General features: G+C 40.1%; 1 protein-coding gene across 1 annotated transcript in view; it reads left to right on the forward strand.

Annotated features, from left to right (window-relative positions):
- The window catches only part of IGF2BP3 (insulin like growth factor 2 mRNA binding protein 3), a 117,865-nt gene that overhangs the window by 83,312 nt on the left and 8,773 nt on the right, over nt 1-25,780 (forward strand). The window contains exons 8-13 of the mRNA XM_065831242.2: nt 475-609; nt 1,304-1,426; nt 3,913-4,048; nt 5,844-5,975; nt 21,426-21,545; nt 25,611-25,685. Coding sequence (XP_065687314.1) covers nt 475-609; nt 1,304-1,426; nt 3,913-4,048; nt 5,844-5,975; nt 21,426-21,545; nt 25,611-25,685 — 721 coding nt within the window. The remainder of the gene's footprint in view (nt 1-474; nt 610-1,303; nt 1,427-3,912; nt 4,049-5,843; nt 5,976-21,425; nt 21,546-25,610; nt 25,686-25,780) is intronic.

Below are 25,780 nucleotides of genomic sequence, written 5' to 3' on the forward strand. Positions count from 1 at the left end.
AACAGATCCCCTGAATATCTTGATGGGAGTTTAATGAGGAAAGGAGATCCCAGTGTCCATAAAGACAAGGTTTAGCTCGGGGTGTCCAATTCATTTTCACCGGGGGCCACTTCAGCCTCACGGTTGCCTTCCAAGGGCTGAATGTGATTTTTAGGACTGTATAAATGTAACTACTCCTACACTTATACAGTCCTAAAATTACATTTGGCCCTTGGTAGGCAACTGCAAGGCTGAAGTGGCCACTGGTGAAAATGAGGCGGGCACCCCTGGTTTAGCCGGTAAAATCAGGATAGGAGAGGCTCTTTATCACACACAAAAAATATTTAGATCTTTAGGCAGTTGTATATTTTTCAAAATTAAACTGCTTGAATAATGTCAGTGTTAGCTCAAAATAAATTAGTTTTATGAGAGCTGGAAATATGCAAAGCTTACCATACAGTATATGGTTACAGTTGCTGTTATTTTTCTTTCAAGAATTGATATTCATCGTAAAGAGAATGCAGGTGCTGCTGAGAAACCAATTACCATCCACTCTACTCCTGAAGGCTGCTCAACGGCTTGTAAAATTATTATGGAGATCATGCAAAAGGAAGCTCAAGATACTAAATTGTGAGTAAAACGCATTTCATTGTGGAGGCATTAAAATTTCTGAATTCTTGTTGACTCAATTTAAAGATGTAGTCTTTTAAAAAAAATTAATAAGTCAATCTTTTTCTGAATTTTTTTTTTTTTTTCTTGCCATTATCTGTATTTAAGTAGGTAAAGGAACTGAGGCTTTTTTCTTTTCAGGACAGCCTACTTGTTTGATTAGACCCAGCACGAATCTCTGCTTTTAGCCAATTGGCTGTGATTTTGAGGTGAACTGGAGCCAATACTGCAATTTCTTGAGTAACCACTAGTTTTTAACCAGAGTAGTGTAACAAGTTGTGAGTTCTTACTAAAAGCTTTAAGGTATATCTCTTCCTTCCCAACAGCTCTTGCTACTTCAGTCTGATTTAGGTTTAGGTGTGAGGGATCTCTGGAGGTCACCTGGCTCATTGAGAGGTTGCCCACTTCTGAGTTAAATGAAGTTGTATGGGGACTTCTCTCCTTTTTGAACATTATTTAGCAGGTATGTTACAAGGAAGCTATAGATGATAGTGCAGAAATGTGCATTCCACTTGGACTCATTTTGCATATAGTATAAACGTGTAAGTGAATGGGAGTTGTACATATTTCTATGAAAATAAAATTTACCCATAACATACATAAAAACTTGCACTCTGGTCTCCAAAAGTCTCACTGGATTTAACTTCCATTACAGTACGGAAGAAATTCCCTTGAAGATATTGGCACATAACAACTTTGTTGGTCGACTTATTGGCAAAGAAGGAAGAAACCTGAAGAAAATTGAACAGGACACAGATACTAAAATCACAATATCTCCGTAAGTTTTCAGTGGCCTTATTTTTCTGTGAGATGTCTCAAATAGAACCAATACTGCTGTGGTACATTCAGGTACGGAGTTCTAACAAAAACACTACATGTGTATTAAAGGCTGAGATAACAGCCTTTTGGAGGCCTTTCCATAATGTGGATTAAACTGTTACTTAAGCTCAGTTAAGTTTAATGTAAACAGTGAGGCTTCATTGTAAACTCAGTCAAGAGCAAGCCTAAAAATATCATAGGCTATATGGAGCCTGTGTTAGACTATGTTTTAAGTGTCAGTTGTTTTTAACGTATTATACCATATGTAATGACGAGTGTTTTAAACTGTAAGCCTGGATCAGTTCTGAGATATGTGTGAAAATGAGTGAAACTACTCATGTTTTAGTTTCTGGTATAGATCAGAATTTTGGACAAGAGTGAAGGAAAAAAAGCAAATGAATATTGAGTATTTTTAATAGCAGTTCTGTCCCTCTGGCCACTAGCAACCAAAATAAAATACATGGACTAGTCTTCTTCTAAGTAATAGCTTTTGGTCTGTGAATTTGTGAAGGTAACTGAGACCTGGTCAGATTTAGCTGAGATTAAACTGGACTGAGTTTTCACCTTCACTGCAAATCTGCAAATCACTGATTAGATCAGTATCTCTGTAGAAGTTTGGGTGTTAATAGTAGTTGTACTCTGGAGCAATATCCTCAGACAACCTCCTGTTTTGAAAAACAAATGCTCTGATGTGAACTTACAATCATTTGAGGGCATCTTAGGCTTTAGGAGGAAAGGATGAGAGTAAGGCTTGTAGACTTTAGGAAATGGAGGAAGTTTAGAAGACACATGAAGACATATGAAGAGGTGTGAATACATGCAGGAGACAAAAAAAAAGTGTATTGCAGAAAATAGCTCAGGTGAAGGCAAGGAAGCTAAGAATGAATGAGGTTCCTCAAAAAGAAGAAATTCAAAATTGTGTGAAAGAATCTAAGACCTTCCTTGAACGCATGCAAACACTTGTGGAATTAATCTGAGGAAGAGAAGTAAATCCATTGGAGAAAAAGCACCCAAGTGTTTCAGGAGTACATTTTTGTAAGGCCAGCATGGTCTCTTAAATGTGTTGGCATAAACATTTTGTTTGCAAACAGTACACAGACTGTTAATGCTATTTCTTAAAGGAAAAAAAAAAAATGTGCAGGCTAAATGGGATAATGGTTTTCATTCTGTGAAACCAACTTGTCTCTTTTGATGACACAAATAACACATTGTCTGTAAACATTTGCAGAGTATTTTTTATTTTAGCAAGTTAATGGCTTATTTGCATTAAAATCTTGGCCTCAAGATCACACTTGTCATGCTATGCCCGAAATAACCCCATGAAGTCGCCTGGTTTAATTGGTGCATAAAAGAGGGCAAATACACCCATTGATTCTGCTTTGTCTAATTAGTCTTTCTCCTGATCTCTTCATTCAGGCTTTTTGGTAAGCTTGTCCATAAAGTTAAAGGCAGCTGGTTTGGGAAAGTGTTTTCTCTCTCCTTTGGGGTGTTCTCCACCACTTTCTTTCCCAAGGCAGTAACTCAGTGCTTGCACACCAGAAACTTAAGGATTGCTCTGTAAATGCATTTTGTGTTTACTACCGCTTAACTGAGATGCACAGGTTGCCACTTGCTGCCCGCTGAGCAAGGAAGCAAGCCTTGCATGTTGCTTTTTCTCTCCTTCCTACCACAGGTTTCACCACCTCTGCTGCACCATGCTCTAATTTTTATTTTTTAGGTTGGTTTGTTTGTTCATTTGTGGTTTTGGTTTGGTTTTTTTGGTCTTCACCACTTCAGCTCACCTTTTCTCCATACATGGATATACCATGGCTTCCCAGTTGGTTTCTCCCATTTTACTGCAGTAGGTCAGCATTTGTTACCTAACAAAGCACTAGTTTAATGCTGTAACCCTTTCACTTTCCCAGAGGAGATACTAGTGTTTTGCAGCAGATGTTAACTTGCACACAGCTTTTTTCCCCCCTCCCCCCCTCTTAGGATTTGGAGGCTCTTCTGCAGTTTCACTGAGGGTTGGGCTTTTTCTCCCTCCTTCCTTAAGGAATCCACTATTGTTCTCAAGGAAAGAAAGTTTCTTATAGTCTGTGTTTCTGAAATGTCTAAAATCCCTGAAGCCCTCTCTCTGTTAGCAGGGCTGGTGTGGAGTCCAAAGCTGAAGCTCGTGCTCTGCAGCTCGTGTTCCTACAGAGCATGATGGTTTCCATCCTGTGTTGCACCTAAAGCACAGGTCAACCATCTGATGCCAAACCTTGCTGTGTCGGTTTTTGTTTAGTTTGCTGTGAGGACAGAGCTTCTCCAGATTCTCTGAGAACTGTGTTTGAGCCCGGTTATGAGTTGATACCAACAGTCTCTGGAGGGCAAGCTCCACGTGCTCGGATGTCATCCCACTTGAATCATAAATCTGGATTACCCTTTGTCTGCTAATTAATTGTGCTTCTGTTTTATCTGCAGATTGCAGGATTTGACACTCTATAATCCGGAAAGGACCATTACAGTTAAAGGCAGTATTGAAACTTGTGCCAAGGCTGAGGAAGAAATTATGAAGAAAATCAGGGAGTCTTATGAAAATGATATTGCTGCTATGAATGTGAGTTGTCTTGTTGCCTGGGCCCTTTCTAGAACTAGAACCATGTAAAGGTTTAGGTGTGAGGGATCTGTGGAGGTCACCTGGCCCATTGAGAAGTTGCCCACTTCCGAGTTAAATGAGGTTGTATGGGGACTTCTCTCCTTTTTGAACGTCTCCATGGACAGAGTCCACAGTCTCTCTGGGCAGCCTGTGCCCTGGCTCAGTGCTTTCATGGTGAAAAGGTCTTTCCTAACAGCTGATGAATATTTCCCTGTTGCAACCTCTACCTGTTGCCTCTTGTATTAATCTGTGGGGCTTGGGCAAGGTGTGTTTGTTGTTGTTTTTTGTTTGTTTGTTTTTTCCATTATTTATGTAGGTATGCTATTTTAATCAAGGTTTTTCTGATTTGTTTTGAGTAGTGGAACTGGGAAATTGATTTAGATTGAGGTAATGAATGAGCACTTCTTCGTCGTTGCAAAAACCTAAAAGAATATATTTTTATACTGTTGTGGTTTGTGTGCTCTAGTTTGTATATGTTCCTTAAAGTAGTGATTCCCAGTCTCTTCATGTTGAAAGTGTGACAATACATGGATGAGGGATCTCTCCTGCTTTCGATTACTTAAATTAAGAATGCTTTATTAAGGTTTTTCTTGATATAGATGACAAAGGCATTTAGTTAATCATATTTGATTAGTGATTATATAACAAAACCCACACATCTCATTTGTTTGCCATGTTGTTGCATGTTGAGAAACTATTAAGATTTTTTATAAGTTATGTAGAGTTTTTTGCACGTGTATTGAAATCTTAAGTTCTAGAATCAGCGTGAAAATAGTTTTTCAGTATACAGTAGTCTCTGATTTTCTAGAAATGGTGTTCAGTGTTTCTGTGCTAGCTGGAGAGAATTTTTTTCTCCATTTTTCCTCTCCCTCCCGTACTATAAGCAAATCTGAAGATACAAACTACGCACCACGAGGACACAAAGTATTTTGTAGTGGTACATTTTTTGCTTCATATAGTGAGCAGAAACATGGGGTGAGCTTGAGCTTCTGCTGTTTGGCAAAGGTGTGGGGTTTTTGGTGTCTTATGATTGGCTTATCTTGATGGCGTGAGATGGTGTCAATCTCTAGCTGGGGTATTTCTAAAGCATCATCACACTACTGGGAAATAATCTGGAAAAGTAAAAAAGGGTACTGACAAGTTTTGTGTCATGGCCAACAAATGCTTCCTACTACTTGACGCTTTTCTCAGGTGCGGTCAAGTAAGGAACATGCAACTTTAATAGCTGATTTCCTGGGAAATGCTTGGAAATATATTGGGAAAAATCAAATACTTGATTTTTTGCATGGCATGGGAAGGAAAGGAAATGAGGAGGAGGATGGAGTTATAGTGCAGCATATACTGCTAGTGTATGAAAAGTCATGGCTTGTTCATGGGATTTCTCTCTTTCTACAGGCCTGTCCTTTTAGTGTAACACAAAAGAAATTCTGTTTCTCCACTAGTTATGTTCTCTCTGAAAGCAATTGTACTATTGCTTGAATTTCTTTCTATAAAGTTTTTCTTGAGTTTCACTGATCAGGTTGTAGCAAGTGATTCCCACCTGTCTTTCCTACTACATATTTTTAGTGCTATTGGTCCATGCGTATGTCTGGGAAATAGGTTTGAAGCATAGTCCTCGGTGTAATAGAGATTATTTTTTTTTTTCTTTTAAATAACACACATCTTCTGAAAAGGTTAATAGCCGATGCCAACTAGAATTGTTATTAAAGATAATAACTAAGACTGTAAATCTTAAATAACCCTTTTGCCATTGCAGCTTCAAGCACATTTAATTCCTGGGTTAAATCTGAATGCCTTGGGTCTGTTCCCACCTTCTTCTTCAGGAATCCCACCTCCCGCAGTGAGTGTTGCCTCTGCTGCTGCTGCTGCTTCGTATCCACCATTTGGGGTAAGGGAAGTCTCTGATTTTGGATGGTTAGTGGATGGTGATAATCTGTGCAATGCTGCTGTTCAAAACTAATCAGTTTGCTGTATTTTTGTCAAATCACCTCAAAGATCTGGGAGTGATGTTTTGTCGGTTTTCTTAATGTTATCTGTCTTCCTGTTTGCACACTGAAAGTATTTTATGGGGCTGCAGTTGGAAACAGACATTCATTGGTCATTTAGTGAAATGTTCAGTGAAACCATAAAAAGGTGTTTCTTAGAAAAGTGTTAGACCTTATTTTCTAGAGAACTTGAATTATTACAGAAAGAAATGGAATGTAAAAATTGCTGGAATTTGCAATTTAAAATGCTAGTCGGTAGTTGTATTCCTATTGCTATGGAAGGAAAAAAATGATCTCTTGTCATAAAGCAGGGATCTAAAACTAAAATGTTTGTTTGAATTGCTGCGGTTTTATAAATGTTCAAGCTCTGTTGAAATGCAGTATTGCTAAATATATAAGATTTAAATTACATAGACTAATCTCCAGAAAGTTGAGATGTACTTGCTACATCGCTCTCTAAGAAATACATGAAAAAAATTCAATAGAATTTTATTTGAATCCAGTCCTTATTAGTAATCATAAATGAGGTCTTTTGCTATGGAGCAGAGGATAATTTGTTGTATCAGAAAGATCTGGAGTCTTTCTGGAAAGAGATGGTGCTCTGCTAGTCAAGAAAAGACAATCTCATGATACTGAGAAGAATATTTTTCATGTCTTCCTGGTTTCTGGTGGTCGTTGCTGTGGGCAACTCAATGGAAGATGACTTTTCAAAATGAACCCTAACAAGTGGATAACAGAGATTTACAAACTGACATGGCTGACTGTGCCCTCTTCTTTGCTCGACAGTAACATCTAGAGAGTTGAGTCTGAGATTCCTCATGACCTAGAAAAGTGAAAATGTGGCATAGCACACTGAACTTTGTCAAATAACTCAAGTGGGTCTATATATATTGCATTAAAGGGAAGTTGTTGTCTAAGTACTTTTCCCAGAGGAAGAAGCCAAGAAAATGTCACTGCAAGGAACAGGAAAGATTACACATTTGTAGCATTGTTTGTGGGAATGAACAACTTGGGTGTTACGAGAGTATTAAACTATATTGAGTATAATAGTGACTCTATCAGGAAAAGGTGCTCCGATGAAAACTACAATGGAAATATGTTTATAGTCTGTTATTTTATTGCTAATAGCAGTGCTTCTATGACAAAAAAGTTCTCTCCACCCTTAGTCCCTGTGCACTTTGATTACAGCGGCAGACTCAACTGAAAAACCACAGGTTTCTGCTTCATTGTATTGTGTAAAATGACATCCATGTTAGTAGATTGCCTTGACTTATTACTACTTTTTTAAGGAGAAACTAGAAGTGATCTGTTTATAGTGTGTAACTTTAGTGGTATGAAAAGTGTAGTTTTTCTTTTTACTCCAGGTTTGCAACCTATTTTGCTATTCTTGATTTTCACACTATAAGCCTACAGGTTCTTTTCCTCACTTGGTTTATCTTCCTTTCTTTATAATTTTTTGCTTTTGTTGTGGTTTGTTCTTGATTTTTTTTTTTTTTTTTTTTTTTTTTTTTGCTTTAAACATGCACCTAAACAGTGTTCAATTTGGTGATTTCAATCTTAGTCATGTCTGTCCCTCCGCTAGCGCCTGTTTCTCCCTGGCAGATGCACCTTTCTTGGCCTGCTAGGAATCTCTGGTATTTTTCAGGTTTCTGCAAATAGGATAGTGGCAACATCTGGAAAAAGGCATCAAGAAACAAGTGTCACGGTGTAAAAGTGTGGAGCTTTGCAGCTGGAAGGACAGTGTCTGAACTGTCTCGTTCCTGTCCGTGCTGTTTGCTCAGCCCCCTGAATAAGCTCTCATTCCAGAGAGTCTGGAAGTATGAGAAGCTAACATGCAAAAAGAAGGGATAAACTCAGATTCAAAGGATAAACTAGCTTTTGTGAAGGTTGGGGGTGGTACCGGGACAGCCCATGGACTTGAAACTAAGGGCTTCTGAAACAAATGCATGAACAATTGAAACCATTTCACCTTTTTTTACTTACGTGTGACCTGATCTGGAAAAGAACAGGTAGTTCTGTGGACTTCAGGCAAGTCAGTCGTTCAGATTACTTGGAGTAGTTGTCACTCTCTGGGGAGAGGAAAACAAGACCAAGTATGAGTTTATTTTTTAATGGATGCAGTTTACAAAAAAAAAGTTTCTGTTTTTACTTTATTGGACAAAGTCTTGTAAAGCTTGTTTGTGTATGAAGTTAATTTGTGAGTTTTACTTCTCTCCTCTGTGTGTTTTTTTGTGTGTGTGGTGTTTTTTTTTTTTTCTCTCTAATAGAACAGTTTTTAAGACACTGATTAAATAAGCTATTGGGGCATGTAGAGGTAGAAAGGGCAAAAGGAAAGGGCTGGCTATGTTTTGAAGAAGAAATGGAAACAACCTGAAAAGCTAAAAGTAACCACAGAGAGGGATCTAGAAGAGCTCATAAGGGACTTACAAAAAACAATAAATACTCTGTGTCAATGAGAGGGACTTCAAGGAAACCAAGTCTTAGAAGAAGCATTAATTAAGAAATCACAGGGAGACTTAATGTCTGTTTACCTATGAGCTACTTGTTACCAAGTTCCTTGTTTTGGCAAAGGTGTTTGGACAACTTAAGTCCCTTTGACTTGAGTGGATGTTCTTGTTCACTTGGAGCACTGGTTAGCTGCCGCTGAGGATATCCCTTCCAGGTAGCTGAAAACCCATTCTGAAAACGCTGTTGACATTGGGGTATGAAGTGTATCCTGCTGCAATCTTGCTAATTTTTAAATGCAAATTTGGCCTTCTGCTCAGGGATGGACATGGGTGGCTCTTCCCTGTCACCTGTTTGTTTGTTTGTTTGAGCAAAGGTGTGTTTCTCAGCTTATACCATCATCAGGATCCTCTTGGCATTTTTTGTCATTGAAGTAGTTTCATGAATGTGTGTTTACAGAGAGCCTTGGGACCCCACTGTGATGTGCCCGAGGGTTATGAACCTTTTGTTTGAATATCTTTGAGTGCATAGACCCTTTCTTCACCCTGCTGTGGGGATGGACTCACAAGTGGCTCTTTGGGTCAGAAGAGTTAGGTGGGTGAGTTTTGGGCTTTTGCAGAAGTTTCCACATGGAATTGATCCTTCAGATGTGCTGTTTTCTAGTGATAATGTGTTGCTATGATCTCATGTAGGACTTGTTTCAATTATTAAGATGACACCTCAGGTTTCTTTGGGAATAAGTGTCTGTCACATTCCTGATCCTGTTTTGTTTTTTTTTTTTTTTTATATGGGTGGAAGGAGAGAAGTCTGCATGGTAAACACATCTAGAATTTTGTTATGTCGTGAGAGCTCAAAGTGACAGGTCTCAACACCCATATATACGGCTTTAGCCAAGTAGTCCTAAAATGGAGCATTCAGGAGTTAGGGACTGAGCAATTTGATAAGTTTTGCTGTGTTCATGTGAGCTGTGTGATACTTCATCCTCTTCCTCTTCATGCAAAACTTTAAAGTATATTTGACAAGAGCATAAACACCGTTCTCCAGCTGCTTCAGGAACAGTCTGGTGTCACAAACTGAATGGATGGTGATATTATCAAACACTGGTTTTCATTTAGCTCCTTGGCTTGGGTCACGGTCAGGAGAGCAATTTCCACATGACTCTATGGTCCATAGAGAACCACCATGGAGGACATCGAAGTCTTACTGCACAGAGCCTCATCTAATTTAATCTAATGAGATGCGGTTTCTGTCTTACTAAGAAGCTGGTTGTACCTTTACCCTCTATCCTGGCAGGAGAGCCCACACAGGATGGCACAGGCTGTCCTTGTTATCAGTTTATGGATATAAACATGCATGTGTGCACATGTGTCTGCTACACGTCTGTTGCACATGGCTAACAGTGTCCGAGCACCACATCTGGTATAGGATAACCATTATTTTTTGGGATATTTATGTCTCATTAGCAACAAGTCTTAATAGACTGAGTCACTTATTTGCACAGTCTAAGCTTTGTTCGCTGGTTTAAAGTACTCATTTTGTGTAGTGATTTAAAAGGGATGCAATGGAATTGCATATTGTGCTTCAATTCCCGAATTTTCCTGTCTCTTTTTGCAAAAAGCCAAGATCTGGATACTTTTCTCTGTCTTCCTAAAAGACAAGTAAATTGGAATGTGGGAATCACTGAAATGTTTTAAGGTTTGAGGAAACGTAGGACTTGAGAAATGCCTTGGTTATGAATCTTAGGAATTAAAAATTGCTATTCTCAAATGAGCATGGTTTTACTCTTATGATCCTGGTGATATGATCAGACTTTTTTTTTTTTTTTAAATGAATGTGTGCCTTTGTGTGACCATGCTAAGAACCAGTAGCCTTTTTCTGCTTGTTTGTACTTGATGTCGTGTCCAGCTGCTTTTGGGCCTGGAGAGCCACCACTTTCTGTTTACCCTTGAAATCTTTCTCCTTAACTCTGCACTTAAATGCTTGTGTGTGTTGCAGTTACGACATTTGTGAACAGTTTCATTGATCTGCCCACTGGCACTTGTAATGAGTGTCATGAGCTGAGCACCTGCACAAAGAATTGGGATTTGTATGAGGAGGAGAGTGAGATTCTGCAAAAGTGAATATGCCTTGTGCTTATGCTTTCCAGATGACCCATTACCAAAAAAAAAGTTCTTAAAACTTCCTGGCCAAGCAGCTTCAGATATAGACTTGTACCACACAAAGCAGTTTGGAAGAAGTAGTTGCTTATGTCTTCTGAACTTTGGGGAGAAATAAGCACATACTTGTTTCTCAAGAATAAAAGTTTGTTCTCCTGAAATGCTGAAGATTTTGAAGCTCCAAAGAAACATGAATTCTTTGTCTTAGAGTTCAACTGCGTACAGTCATGTAATTAAATACACTTGGCCCATCTACTGGGGTTAACCAGGTTGCACCCTTCCTTTTATAACTGAAACTTTGCATGTTTAATTGTACCTCTGACTGTTTCTTTTGTAGCCTTTGGGTCTGAAAGCTGGCACCCCAAGCGGGTGGGGAAAGGAGGGTTAACCTCTGGAGGGTTCATCCTGCACTTGAATGTCCTGAAATGAGGTGGTAGAATTAATTCTCATGTTAAGGGTCCCTGCCTGTTGCATGGCAGATATATGCAAGAACATGTAGGAAGGTGAGAAGCAGGCAACTTTCCTCACAAGAGTTCACACTTAGCTGCTCTCTTGCATCTGTAAGGTCCTGTGAGAGACAGCTGGACTTTTGCTGTGTGAAAGATAGCTAAGGTGAAGAGATGTTCCTTCCCAAGCTGTAGGACTGCTTTCTCTACTGGTCTTTTTGCACAACCGTTGTAGCTTCTTGAAGCTCTGCCCTCCATGTGCTCTTTCTAACCTTTTCTCTATTCTCACAGTTTATTTTCAGGTTATGTGATATGCATAAAGGCTTCTAGAAAGGGAAAAAAGAAAAGTAGTTTCCCACAATAAACAAAACAACAAAATCAAATCACCTTTTTCTGATGACAAAAAACCAACCAACCAACCAAACAGCTAGGCTGATAGGTTGTTTTCCTTTATTCTTTTTGCCATTTCTTGAAGGTTTTTGTTGCAGGTGAGGAACATGCCAATGGAAAACTTACTCCTTAGAAGATGTTGCGGTCAAGAGAGATTCCTTCTTTATTCTCCAGTAATTTTCTTAATAATAGTAAAGATCTTCTATATCGCATAGATGTGAGAGAAGAAATAACTGTATTGTGCTTTTGGCAGGAAAGAAAAGTAATTAAAAATGAAAAAAATTCTTCATTGAGGGCCTTCATTTGATGCCCTGAGCATAGATGAGAGAAAAGGAAGAGGAAAAACTGTCCTATGTTTCCAGGTACTTTGACTCTTACTTGATGGAGTTGGGCTCCTTTGGATGTCTGGGTTTGATAGGATTAGCTTGTCCAACTGTTACATCTGAACTACCCAGGGGCAGTAATGTATGTACTTCTATAATGTGTGTAGTTGTAAGTGGCTTTGCCTTAATTTGTCCAGCTTGTTAAGCAGTAGATGATTTTGTGAGGAGCATCTTACAGCCAAAAGAGGATCTGGTTTGGGGGGATGAAGGAGTATTTGGCAGTGTTTTTACAAAACGGTTTTGTATCAGTGAAATGAAAACCATACATGTGCAGCACACACAGTCTAGAGAAGGGCACTATAGGACAACAACATTGTCTGGAAAAAACACTACCAGCTAATTAGACTTCTTTTGATGATTGTAACCTCAGTGCCTTGAATGTACCTTTGCTGTTGCTTAGTTTCTTCAGTTCATTAATGATGTGGTTTTGACAACTGAGAAATTTGCTCCATGGTGCATAACATTGTGGAATTGTTCTGCCCTGTGGAGAAAATGGTTGGCCTTCTTACTGCCTCCAAGTCTCCTGCTCCTACCATGCTGTGTTGGCGGGGACCCGTGTCCGGAGTAATCAGAAACTATTCTGCCTCTGGAGATGGACTGGCCCCCAGTGAGGGAAGCAGAAATGCAATTGGCATCATATGACATACAAAGATCTGGCAAGTTGACAGTTGGTGTTTTTTTCTGAGGTGTTGAAGCCTCCGGTTATTCTTAATAGCTCTTTTTACAATTCTGAGGTTGTCATAATGCATATAGTGTCACTCACTAACTAGTAATGTACTCTTTTAAAAATAAAAATGGCTTCTTCCTTGCTGCAGGTTTGAATACTTACAGTGGTATTTGTAGTTCCTTGGAACAAGAGATAAGAATTTGTGGTGGTCCCCTGCTCCCAGATTCTTGTTGTGGAAAGATTCAATCAGTGTTCCCTTGAACACCCTGAACTCCCAAGCTCTAAGTACCAGGGTTGGCATCTTTGAATGTTAAACCAAATGGGAAATATAATTCCTTAAGGTGCCAAACAATATCTTGTTACTAAAGCATGCTGAGCTCCTTCAGGACAGAAACAGAAATAGGTCAAGTCCTCATTCTGATTTAGCTGGCTCCACCTCTGATTTGTTTGTTCATTAAACGTGATGGAAAAATTAGTGACCTTTCTGTGTTTTCACAACCTGTTTTTCTTGCAGCTGTGAAGGAATCGGAGAGCAGTGTCTTTGTAAACCAGAGATGATGAGTACCTGTGTCTTTCAAACCCACAGATTTCATGGGCAACTTCTAAGAGTCTGGTGTGCCACAGCCATGATTTTTGAAGTGGAAGTGTTTCTGTACATAAGCATTTTTGTTTTGGCGGTCGTACAGCGTTGCAACACCAAATACCTATGTTTGCTGCTTGTGAATGACCAGCAAAATCACTGCTTACGTAGTTTCACAATCTGTTCCTTATGTTGATTTCTGCTTTTGGCTGTCTATTCAGAAGAAAAGGTGGCAGATTGCTTTTTTGGCATTGTGGCCAATCAGATTTTGCAAAAACAAAAAGTTCATGCCATGTTCAGAAATATGTCAGACCTGTTCCTGCTTGTGAAATGCCTTATAACCAGCCTGCCAGAAAATGTTCCTTCTCTGCTTCTGTGATTTCTACCCCCTCATTCCTGGCTAGGTTTTCTTGTTGGAAACACTTCTGATAGGTGTGGTCCTGTTAGTGACTTCTAGTAGTCTGAGGAGATCCCCATGGCTTGCCAGGTAGAGAATGATGGTGATGAAAAGTACTCAAGTTGAGAGCCAAGAAGTGAGTAGTACTAAGTGAGATGATTTTAGTAGTATCTCACTTAGGTACTGACCATTGTGTAATAACCAGCTGTGTTTGGGTTTCAGGTGTTGAAATGCAGTAGTCCCAAATTGGAAAAGCAGGCAGGGGTTATTGCTTAGGTTTTCAACAAAGAGGAGAGGATGAGCTCAGCTAGCTGGACAGATGGCTCCCACCTGCATGATCTACTTTCTGGGTGTCCAGTACCAACAGGGAGAGAGAGGTAGAGGTGCATGGCCTTGTTATGGGCTGATTGCCTCAGAAAGTGTCAATCTCTTGGCTCATTTAATGACAAAAGTGTTTCCTGCACGATGCAGCAGCAGTAATACTTGCAGCTGATGGGGAACCAGCTCTGGTCTGAATGCAGCAGGCTGCCAGCCCAGAGATCTGCATGATGGAGGGTGGTGGTGTGATGAGCTCCTGGCCATGCTGATTGAAGGCTGCTGCATGCATCATGTTGGAGCCGTTGGGGTGGCAGTTCCTTGTACTTGGAAATTCTTCCCACCGCTCCTACCTCTTGCTTCTGTTTGGGATTCAGGTGAAGCTGGGGCCCTGGGTGGATGGTGGCAGTACAGTTTGTATACAGGAAGATAGGTGATGCTTCAGGATGTCTGGAACAAACTTCAAAATACACGTTGCTTCTTTTAAATAAAGTTTTACTAGCTCTTGACTGACTGAATCCAGCAGTAAAGAACTCTGTTATCTTCTGCATGTAGTCTTGACTTTTCAGGTAGTGAATATGGCACAAGGTTCTAGACTCGCAGCATGGGCTTAAATATGTTCTAAGTAAACCTGAAAGGCTAGAAGTGTAGGGGGGCTCATGCTTCAGTTTTTTTAATCTATCCTGGCAGCACCACTTAAGCTGATGTACAAGGTGGTGACCCAAAAGGTATTTGCAAGGATGTTGTAAAACTATCAATCGAGTTAGACCTATCTACCAAGACTTTGAGTTTTCCTTACTGAGCCTCTTGTTTCCAGCAAAGACTTAAACTTTTAGTATTAGTATTGGAAAATGAGTGCACTAGGATTTCTTTCACCAGTGTCAAAAGCTTATTTTTTATTCAATGCATTGAATCCTACTGGAATGTCTTCAAGGATATTTGGCTTAATGTTGGTTTCCTCTTGCTGCAAGTTTTTATTACTAAATAAATAAGAGCATTTAGTATAGCTGGTAGGCCAGTGTAATTCTTCACAGTCCATTGCAAAAACATTGCTTAAATTTTGGCTTTGGATCTGGTAGAGGGTTTGAATAAAATGATACCTCACTTCCTGACAAAGCTTAGAGTATTCTGAAGACTGAGTCATCTGTCTGCCTTGCCTTGGTCGTGGTGATCATGGCAGCTGGGAAAGGGGAGAATGGCAAAAGAGAACTTGTTAATGTAATCATCTCCTGGTTGTATTTTTATACTTCACAAAGTGGATTTGTTTACTATTTAAAAACATAAAACCACCAATATCCCTCTAGACTAGATGGCAGTTAAACAGTGGCTGAGACTGTTTCATGCAGTCATGAAATAGTTCTTAATTATTTTCCTCATAGCTACAAAAACTGATGCTGGCTAGAAATGGATAACATGACTTGTGACTCAATAAGTGTCTCATCCTAAGGTAATTCACTTGCAACACATTTAGAGTAAATGAAAACATACACTGGAGATGCACAATGGGTTTAGGAAACAACAAAGATCTGATTCTGCTCCTATTGATGTCTGGCACAAAATCCTGTTTATTTCAGTGGGTGCAATATTTTTAAAGATTTACAATCTTATCCCAAATGTTACCATGGATTCACCAACCACATGTACTGGATGGAGTGAGGAATCTGTGGAGATACTTAAACATGAGTGCAAAAATTTTGTACTGTTGACAGGCTTACAGAAAAAGACTGAGATCAATGTTCAATTTAACATGATGGACACAGATAAGAAACATGTTCCCTTACTAGCCCTGCAATGGCTGGGATCACAGGCCCATCAAACTCCTATACAGTGTCCAGTCCCCCAAATTCAGTGGTTTGGGACCTATATTTTTGTCTACCACCATCTGTCTGAAGAATCACTGTTAAATTTTTCTGAGTTTTCACCCTTGCTTGGCCATGCTTCGACTGTTATGCAAATGCAAGATGAGGAATGCTTTTCCTTTAGACAATCTGTCAGGTAAGGGAAAACGTCTCCCTTCTTGTGTGTGATTTTGGGCAGTTTGTAGGACTGAGGCACCAGGCCTTGGCAGAAAAAGTGTTACAGCAAGCTTATCCCCAGGGCAGCTATATACATCTTTAGAACTCTGCAAGCAAGAGTTGCAGAAAGAAGACTGGATCTGCAGATTTTCTTGGCTGGGAACATCCTCAGCTTCCAGCTCTGGTGTGGAGCAGTAGCCCTTGTGCTGAATTGCATGAGACAATATCCCAGGGAGGGCAAGAGCCTTGCTCCAGCTGAGGCTTTGGAAACTCAGAAGTGATGGCTCTGCTAAGCCAGTTTGCTAAGAGTAAACTGTAAGATGATAGGGGAGGCAGCAAAGAAGCAATCTCCTGGTAAGATCTTGTGTAGGGTGGCAGAGCCTGGTTGGGGTGAAGAGGACCTTCCTGATGGCACCTGCAGTGCAGGGGCTCTGGGCAAAGCCCAGTGTAATACGGAAGCAACCAGGGGTTACAGGATTTAGGAACAATTAGACTAGATCTTGCATGGAGGTGGTGGGAATTTAAGAAATAAATAATTAAAATAAAAATGGTATGGGCTTTCAGGCTAGGGACAGATGGCTGGTGTTCAGGGACTTGCAGGAGGTATGGAAGGAGGTGTATCCAAGCTGCTACAGGAAAAAGAGTTGGACGAGTTTTAAAACGTTAGAGCTACTGGTGTGAAGCAGTTGCTTAGCTTCTTCCAATGGGGTAGATTAATTTACATCTCTGCGTTAGATCACTGTTTTCAATCATGATTTAAATGAGCAAGCAGGAAATCTGATTTGACTTATCAAGTTTTACATCTGTACTTAGGTTACCTTTCTGAAAGCCGTAGTGTAGTCTGTACCACCACAGCTATCCTTGGCTAACACAGCGAATATATCTTTCTATTTAAATAAGTATGCCGTTTACCATTTTCTTTGGTTAATCTATTTTTTCCATTTTCTGTTAAAAAGTGATGAATGGTGCTTTTCTTATTTGCTTGATTAATTTTTAACTTCTGATTTTCATCAGGCTAAGTTTGGAGGGAAACTGGAATCCAATTAATGAACAAAACTAGCATTTAAAATTGTTTTCATTAGTTAAATGTGCTAGGTATAGACGAAAATTCCTTACCAAGCCTGTTTTGTGTTTAAAGCACGCAGATGTTTGTCGAAACAAAGCAAGTATTATCAGCTGTTTATGAACTGAATTGATGGTTTCTGGTCACCATACTCTTCAAGAAACTGTTTCTTAGAACTAAGAAATCTTGGTTTCTTTGGTTTCTGGAGCGTGTGCTCTTTTTTTTTTTTTTTTTTTTTTTAATTCTAAGAAATGAAGTTCTCAATCCGAGTGAACATCCTGGTGTTGTCTGTGCGCCACAGTTCTGTGAGACAGAAGCTTCTCTCCCCAAAGCCGTATTCCTCAAGTGTCTGCGGGCCTCCTGCCCCACCACCCAGGAGAGGATGTAGCTTGTTTTATATTGTATGGACCTGTTCAATGTTAGTATGGACTAGTTCTGTGCCCATCCCACGAGTACTGCTAGAGCAGAAGAGGTGGTTTGTGCATCGTAGACTTCTGATACAGTTACTCATGAATTAGGGTGGACATGTGGTTCGTACATCTTGGAGAACCTAGGTTGCTATTTTAAAATATCTTTTTTCCCATGTTATTCTCAGTTCCCAGGGCTGGGTTGGTCTTGAATAAACTGTTTTCTTAAGTGGGGGGAAAATAAAGTGAACGGGGAAGAGGAGAAAATTGCACAGAATTCTCCATGTACAGGACACCTTACTGTTGTCAAAAATTAGTTGATAACTAATTGCATGACTTCATGAACTTTGCAACTTTAACATTTACACAGAAAAATATTCAAATTTATAAATATACGGTTGAGACCCTTAAAAATATGAAGTAAAAAAGATGAACTGTGAGATGCTGCTCAGAGTCACTACAGACAGATATTCTGCAAGATATATATGTATTTTAGTTTTTAAATTTTAAGTATATGTTTGAACAAACTTGGCTTTGTTAAGGGAGTGAATGTTAAAGCTCAGATTCCATGCAGTGGGAAATTAGTTCCCTAAATTTAGTGCTTCTAACATATGTTTAAGATCTAGGAATCTATTTCTGATATAACTCATGCTAGAAGTTCCTGGAAAGCTCTATGACTTATGTGGCATGGCATGGGGAAAATGAAATTATAGTTGATTTTCTTCCATCCTAAGATCCCCAGAAGCATCTGTAAGATTGATGGGTGGTATAGTCATTGCATTATGTTTTGATGTGTTTCTTTTGGAGGATAGTCTTCCAGTAAATACAAAAGGATTTTAAAATTATTGTGGGTAAGGAGTTGGACAGATAATAAATTGAACTTTGTGTTATGATACTCTCCTAAAAGCCTTAGCTAGACTTGATTTCTGCCAGAAGAAAAAAGAGCTGTTTTTTCTGATCTTCATGCTTTAAAAACAAATAAAATGGTGTAGTTTTTTGAGTGATTAAAAATCAGTAGGGGTAAGGAAATGGACATAATTCCTCTAAATCCTGCATGGTGTCATACTGGTGATGAATTTGGTTATACGTATGTGCCAATGTGCTTCTGCAGACAAGAATTCAAAAAATGACAGTGAATAAACAGTCCAGCATCGACAGATTCTCTACTGTTCCTTAATAAACACACATCACTGCTACATCAAAACAGAAGTTTCATGCTAGAAAACCTCACTAACACAAAAAATAACGACAACAAAAAAAGCCTTTAGGAAAAAAGTTGAAATGTATCAACAAGTCAAAACTATGAGGAGGGCTGGGGGGAGTGCTACAGTGAGCTGTCTGCAGTTGGAAAGACACTGTACATCTTCTGTCTTTCGTTGCCTTTGCTGCCCATGTTTCATGTGTAAGGGTGAGGCAGCAGAAAGGAATTCTGGTGGTGAATTGAATCTAGCCAGGAAAGTGGCTTGAAATCAAGCTTGGGGAAGAAAGTGGGGAAAATGGTGCTGCAAGCAGATGGGCAACAGAGGGAAGGCAGGAGATATCTGCAAACGGGAAGTAATGAAGTTTGATTTGTTTCTACAGTAGAGAAATGTATCTGAACATGGGTTTAAGTAGAAGCTGTGTAAATTCTTGAAAACCAAGTCACGTTACATGTTTGATTTGTAGCAGTATTGCATGAACTAGCTGGAAAGTTTGTTGTGTGTTCACTCAAAGTTCAGATAGAGAAGGGTGGCTGGAGTTGAATGTGGGAGGGAAAGCTTTGGAGGGGACTTCTGCAGGTGTTGGAGCACGTGTGGACAACTGAAGGTGGGGTCAAGGAGATGTGTGAGCAAGGAGTGCTGAAGCTGTCTGCATCTGGGCTGGAAAGAGAGGTTGCCTCTGTAGCCGGTGAAGTTAGCATGGGTCCTTGCAACAAAACCAGAAAAAAACCAAATGCTTCATCAATTTGTATCCATTTAGAAAGTTTTCTGAATTAATGAGATCAACCAAGTACCTGCAGTAGCATTTCCAAATTACTGGAAATCTTGCTGGATTCATGATGAGTGTGTAAAAGGAGTTAGTATGAGTACACTCACAGGATGTTTGTAATAACAGGAGGAGAATATGAGTAATCTTCTGGAAAGCAGTTTAACATATATACTGAAGTGACTGGTATCTTTCATTACAAATAAGTAGTTTCAGGGCGTAGTTTTGAGATAATTTTAAACTGATCTGTAGGCAGATTAAAAGGGGTGTTCCCACCTTTTCCCGTGCCCTGACCTAAGCATTGTTGCTTCCTGCCTTGTTCCAGGACTGCCCCTTGTGCGGATCTCTGGTTATTCAGGTCAGGGACTCACTGTATGCCCCAAAAATCAGCTGGAGCTGCAGTCCTGCTGGCCACAAAGCACACAGGGCAAAGGGGAGGCTGGGTGTGCAGGGCTGCAACCTATGTCCAGGGAAAACAGGGGCTTAAACCAGCATAAACTGACTGTGAATCCTGATGCTTTGTACGTGTGAAAACACAGGGTAAATTGTGCAACTGCTGCGATCACCTGAAGCAGCTGGCAGAATGTGTTTCTGTTCTCAATATCCTATTTTGGGGTTTCTTCACCTGGTACATGGAGCTGTGCCTGGAATTTGTTTCCCCTGAGGTTACAGTTGACTTGTGTTTACCAAAAATAAAGTAGTAAAACTTGGAAACAAGCATTTTGTTCTGATTTGTTTACAGTTAATGCACTGGTACTTTGCTTCCTTTTGAAAGAAGCTACTGAAATTTAAAAATAAGTGGAGATAGCTGGTTTTTTTTGGTGTGTGGGGTTTTTTTTTTTTTGATTGCAGCTGCTTTTTACTTTGTGTTGCATATAGCTTCTCTTTTTCTGAAAATATCCCAGAAAAAGCTGCTTTGGTAGGCTTCTGTATGTGGGTCTGTATCCCTACCAAGACATACAAGCGGGCAAAGCTAAATGAGCATGGTTGGTCCATGTGCTCAGGCTGGTCTGCATGGTGGGTGCTGAGGAAGTGAGGATGAGGATGGCTGTGTTGCCTTCAGATGCCTCTGAGGGAAAGGGGTTTCTTGAATTTGTCTTGTTGAAGGTGAGCGAAACAAATTTGGAAAATAAATGAGAAGGCTACATTGAGGAAGAAATACTTTAGGGGGCAGAGGGGGTCTTAAATATCTCCTAGTTCAAAGAAAGGCTTATTGGAAATGCTTTTGAGAGATAACCCTGACGTAAGTGGATGGATTAATGGTATGGTGGCTCAGTGGGTACTCAGCAGTGCCCCATTAGTCCGAGATGAGTTTTTCTGAGGCTGGTAAAATAGTTATGGCTTATTGTGGCATATGTAATCCTGTGGTTTGAGTGTTACGATGCAGCACATAGAGAGGTTCTGAAGTGTTACGTTGTGCTCTCCAGCTGTGGCCTCTGCTTGAAAGCAATAGGAAGCTGCAGTGGTGCCTGATACCCAGTGGGTGCAATGTCAGGGTCTTCTTGTTTTTAAGAACGTCTAATCTGGTGTTTAATTGACTAGCCTGCTTGAGCTCTGCTGCCAGGGCTCCAACTGTTGCATAATGTTACGCAGGAGGAATCGCTGGCAGTTTTCAAGCTGGCTATCATTCCACATCACTCCCACACAAAGGAAATTGTAGCATATATGTAATTCTGAGGCTTTTTGTGCCACTCTCAGCACAATCTAAAATTAAAAAAATAACTAGAAAAACTAGAAAGAGTCTGCCTGCTCAGGCTGTAGCCTCTCTGCTTGTAGCAGCCTCCTCTGCAGAGTCTTGCATGGGGAAGAGAATCCAGACAGTGACAGGTAAGAACAAAATCCTTGCAAAGAAGCAACACCTCAATTGTTTTTTAAAACTCTAAGTGTTAAAATTGTGAGTATTTCATAAAAGATTAAAGAATCCTCTTTTGGCTCAAACTGTTCTTTCATGTTCTGTGAATTTCATGATTCCCAGAAAAAGCCAAACCCTTAATATTCAGACATCACAGGGCATCATAAGATTTCCCCCTCATTTCCATGCATGCCTGTTCCGTACCCGTTTTCCTGTCAGTCTGATTCGTAATGTTCAAAAACATTCACTGCATATTTCCTTCTTCCCCACAGCAACAGCCCGAGTCTGAGACTGTTCATCTGTTCATCCCAGCCTTGGCAGTTGGAGCTATTATTGGCAAGCAGGGACAGCACATCAAACAACTTTCTCGTTTTGCAGGCGCATCTATTAAGGTATTATTACACTGACTAACTTTCTGTCTATTCTACATGACACTTTCAGCAAGTTTGCACAAGCCGTGTTTTCGTGAATGTCTTCCCCCACTCTGTGCTTATAATGTGATGTGATAAATGGTACACTTGTTTATAAATCATCTTTTAATCTTCCTTGAGACAAGATAATTAGAAGCATGTTTTCAAACGTCTCCTGAGGTGTGAAATATAAGCTGCAAAGAAAACTACTTTGGTGGTCTCGATTTCTTAGAAACAGACTTAAGTCTTAATGATGCAGTGCCTGAAGGCTTTCTTCTTGCTTTTGGTAAAGTGAAAATTGGTGAGGTAAATTCCTCTTCTAAAAACAGCAGCACAGGTGAACTCTCCTTCTCCTGTGGCCACTCTTACTCTGTTTCAGATGGATTGGTCTGGGCTGTCAAGCTTGGATGGCTCCACACTGAAGTGTTCATTTTTAAAATCGCCCACGTACTCCAAGCTCCTGGAGATGGGTCAGTTCCTTAACATCATGTTTACCTCAGCACCTTGCTTTAGCAACCAGCTGTTTGTGTGTTGACCGCCTCAGTGTAGCTGAGAACAAAATGGTTTGCTGAAGCTGATCTAATGGAAGCTTACATTTGAATTTTAGTCTATCTGGTGAAGCTTCCCTTGGCTATGTATATGGATTAGTATCAACCGCAGTTGCAGGAAGGCCTGGGGTTTCTGCTACTAATGCCATTGTGACCGAAGTATCTTCTCTAGATGCCTGAGCTTTTTCCTTGTAAGTAATTCTGCTGCTCTGTGCTGTGAAGATAATGGTTTGGCCTGAAAAAAAGAAAAAAAAAAAAAAAGGTAGGGTGTAGCTTTGCTATGTGCTGTTAGATGGAAATTTTCCTGCATAGATGAAACAAAGGTTTTTCTTCTCAGTTCTCTTTTTGCTCAGGAGATGTGGCCTGTTCAGTGAGTGCCATGGCAAGGATCTGCCAAAGGTCAGGAGGGGCAGGAGCTGCTGGTGCCGAGTCGAGCTTGGTGAAGCCAGTGAGGCTGGGCTTGGCTTGGAAGGTGTTCAGCTAAGTGTGCAGAGCAAAATAATTGGGAAACCCTGATGAATGAGTCTTGTGTGTGGTGTGCCGAATGCCGATCCATTTACTGGCCAGTCAACCAACTGGCGCACGGCCCACTTCCATCCTTTATTGAGCAGTACGTTAAATAGTTGTTACGCTACCCAGATGGTTCACATTAGTAGAGAACTAATAATCATATTTTTAGGGAGGAAATGGAATAGAGGAAAGCAAGAGGTGTTGATTTTTCTTTATCAAATCTATCTTGCATGGAGGTGTGATGTACCACACGTATTTCCTCTTTCTCTCTCCATTCCCATAGTGAATATCTAAAGATTAAGTGGAATATGAAAGGTAAAGCTAGGTGGAGAGAGAAATGTGAAATAACCTGGACCTCCAAGAACCCGTCCAAACTAGTTCTTTACTCGGTTCTTGGAAGATAATTTAGTGGAAAGGGAGTTTCCCATGTTTCTCACGCATCTGGCTAACAGTGGCCTCAGGCTTCCTACACTGGCTGGCACCCCTCTACCCAACACATTTAACATATCTGTATTAACTGAAATTCAGTTAGAAGTTTGCTAAATCTCTGGCCTTTCGTTCCTTCAGTAGGAATAAAATAAAGAAGATTTTTGTGGAAATAGGATTAAATCTTAACAGAACTGTACAGATATAGGGTATGCTTGCTAAATTGGGAGTATGCTTATCAATTAAAATAAAAATGCAACTTCATCTAAAAACTGGCAGAACAATATGGAGCAGCACAGTCGCTTTGTGTGAAAGTGTTAAATATAACAGTTATGAGTAACTTACTCTAAACTTCTGAACTTCCCTCGTGTTGACCACCTGCCCTTTGTCATAACTTTTGAGCAAAATGAAGCATTGTGAATCGTTAAGGTACCTGTGCTTTCAGCTAAGAGTTGGAAGTAGTGCTGCCTGAGCAACTTTTAACTTGGTAAACTGTAGTAGTCCTGCTTTGTGGAGGAAGTAATTGTGCATGACACTCTGAACCTGTTTAAAGTTGTGCTGTAGATTGCTACAGATGAAACTGTTCTACATCCCCCAGTGTCGTCTTTGTGCTCCTGCAAAGCTTTGCAGATCTTCTTGAACTCTTTAGCCATGAAGAAACACTAAATAAACTGCAGATGCACAGAGGTTCTGCATAAGGTGACAGTGTCCAGTCTGTCACTTCAGAGGTGCATGTGGCTGTTGGTGAGCTCAGGTTGTGTCCCTGTGCTGGGGGTCATGGCTTGGTAATGCAGGCTCAGCGTGGGGCTCCAGCAGCTTGGATTATTCAGCAGAGGAGCCAGGCAGAGACTTCGGGGTTGTTTGCTGCCCACCCTGCACTACAGTGCTGGGACCTCTTGGGAACCATTGGCATCTCCTTGGTTATAAATAATTCCCAAAATCGCCTTTCCTGGCTCTGCAGGAGCTGGGATGAGTGTTATAGGTTTGGAGTGCATTAAGTTGTCAGCTTGTGACCTGGCATATCGAAGATTGGATTTCTGGTTAGGAATGTAAAACTATTTCTCTCAGAAGTTAGAAATTCACTATTTGTATGTATGTAACTTCTCTTTCCAAGGGCACACAGACAAAATTAACACTGAGGTCTCTTAGGTTGCCCCTTCAGACACCGAAATGTCAGCACATGTTTCTTTCACAGCCCTCAGCCATGTTTTACTCCAGCTGCTGAGGACTGGCCATCCTAAGATAAAAGCAAAGCAAGAAATGTCCTAGAACAATTAAACATATGTGAGATGTAAGGAAGGCTTGATAGAAAATATCTTCCCTAAAATTTCAATAAAGGCTCTGGTGTTCACTAAGAAAACACAAAGTGACGGAGAGGAAAACTACGATGGCCGTTTTCCATGAATAGCAATTATTGGGCTGAGCTCTGCTCAGTCAGCTGCCTCCAAATATCCCTTGAAATTTTGCCCCTCTGAAATACTTGTGTTCCAAAGAATGAATGGACCCAGTCTGTGTTTGCCCTTACCACAGCGTTGTGTCATATAAACGTACTGCTGTAAAATGAATGTATTTCTAGATATAGACAATTGGAATGCAGAAATCATATGAAAAATAAATATGCAAACCAAATAACTAGTATGTAATGTCTTCTCCATCTTAGGGTACAATATGAATAATTATATAAACTTTGGTTAGCAAAATTCTTTAGTGAAAATGATGCATGGTGACTGGTAATTTGTCTGAAATGAACTACAGCTGTTAAATATGAATAACATCCCTATGCCAACAGCTAAGATGAAATCCTGTAGTGTTTAATATATTGCCCATTCAACAGTGGCTATGTAATACTAGACGCAACAATGGAAATGTCAGTTGTGATAAACAAAAGATTCATCCAGAATGTCAGAGGCTAGTTTGAATTATTTAATGCCACTGGAGTCTGAGAACAACACCCACAGAAATCTTACTTTTGTGGTGACATGAACTGCTAAAGACCCTGCAGGCATCTCTGTCTCAGCTCTGATGGAGCTTAATTTTTATTTGGGTCACACAAATAAATGTGTGTAGATACAAACCCTTTGGAATCTGTGAACTTATTGTCCAGTATAGAGGAATGTTTTGGATCTGATTAGCTACAACCGTGAAGTGATCTGTTCTCAAGGCGGGTATATGAGCAAAACTTGTCAGAAAGATTGTTTAAGTTACTGGGTAGGGATGAGAATCTCACTCTATTAACCATACTTGTCTTTTGGAAGGCTACATGTCTTACATCACTCAGCCACATGAAAATGGCTTGTGGGATTTTGCCATATGTGGATGAGTAGCTATGCCTTTAGTTTTCAGAAGTAAATTTGCTTATGATTTAGCCAATTTCTCTGTATTTCGTTATAGTTAATTAATGCACTTTAAAGAGAACAAACTCATCATGACTGAAGTGTAATGCTGCTGGTGTAACGAATAATTTTTCACTCTTGAACAGAATGTGAGACTGAAATGGGGAGGAGGTGGCTTTAAACTGTTCCTTCAAAAGACAGTTACCAAAAGCTATTTTTATCCGTTCCAGATTGCCCCTGCTGAAGGACCAGATGCCAAACTGAGAATGGTTATCATCACTGGACCTCCAGAAGCTCAGTTCAAGGTACAACACAAAAAAAAACTTGTCAGTCTGTAGTGGCCTTTGGGCTGCAAGGGACAAAACAGAAAACAAAACACTTGGTTCCAAGCACTGTTTTA

The sequence above is a fragment of the Patagioenas fasciata genome, chromosome 2 (assembly GCF_037038585.1).
Source record: "Patagioenas fasciata isolate bPatFas1 chromosome 2, bPatFas1.hap1, whole genome shotgun sequence".
In the NCBI taxonomy this organism is placed as follows: Eukaryota; Metazoa; Chordata; class Aves; order Columbiformes; family Columbidae; genus Patagioenas; species Patagioenas fasciata.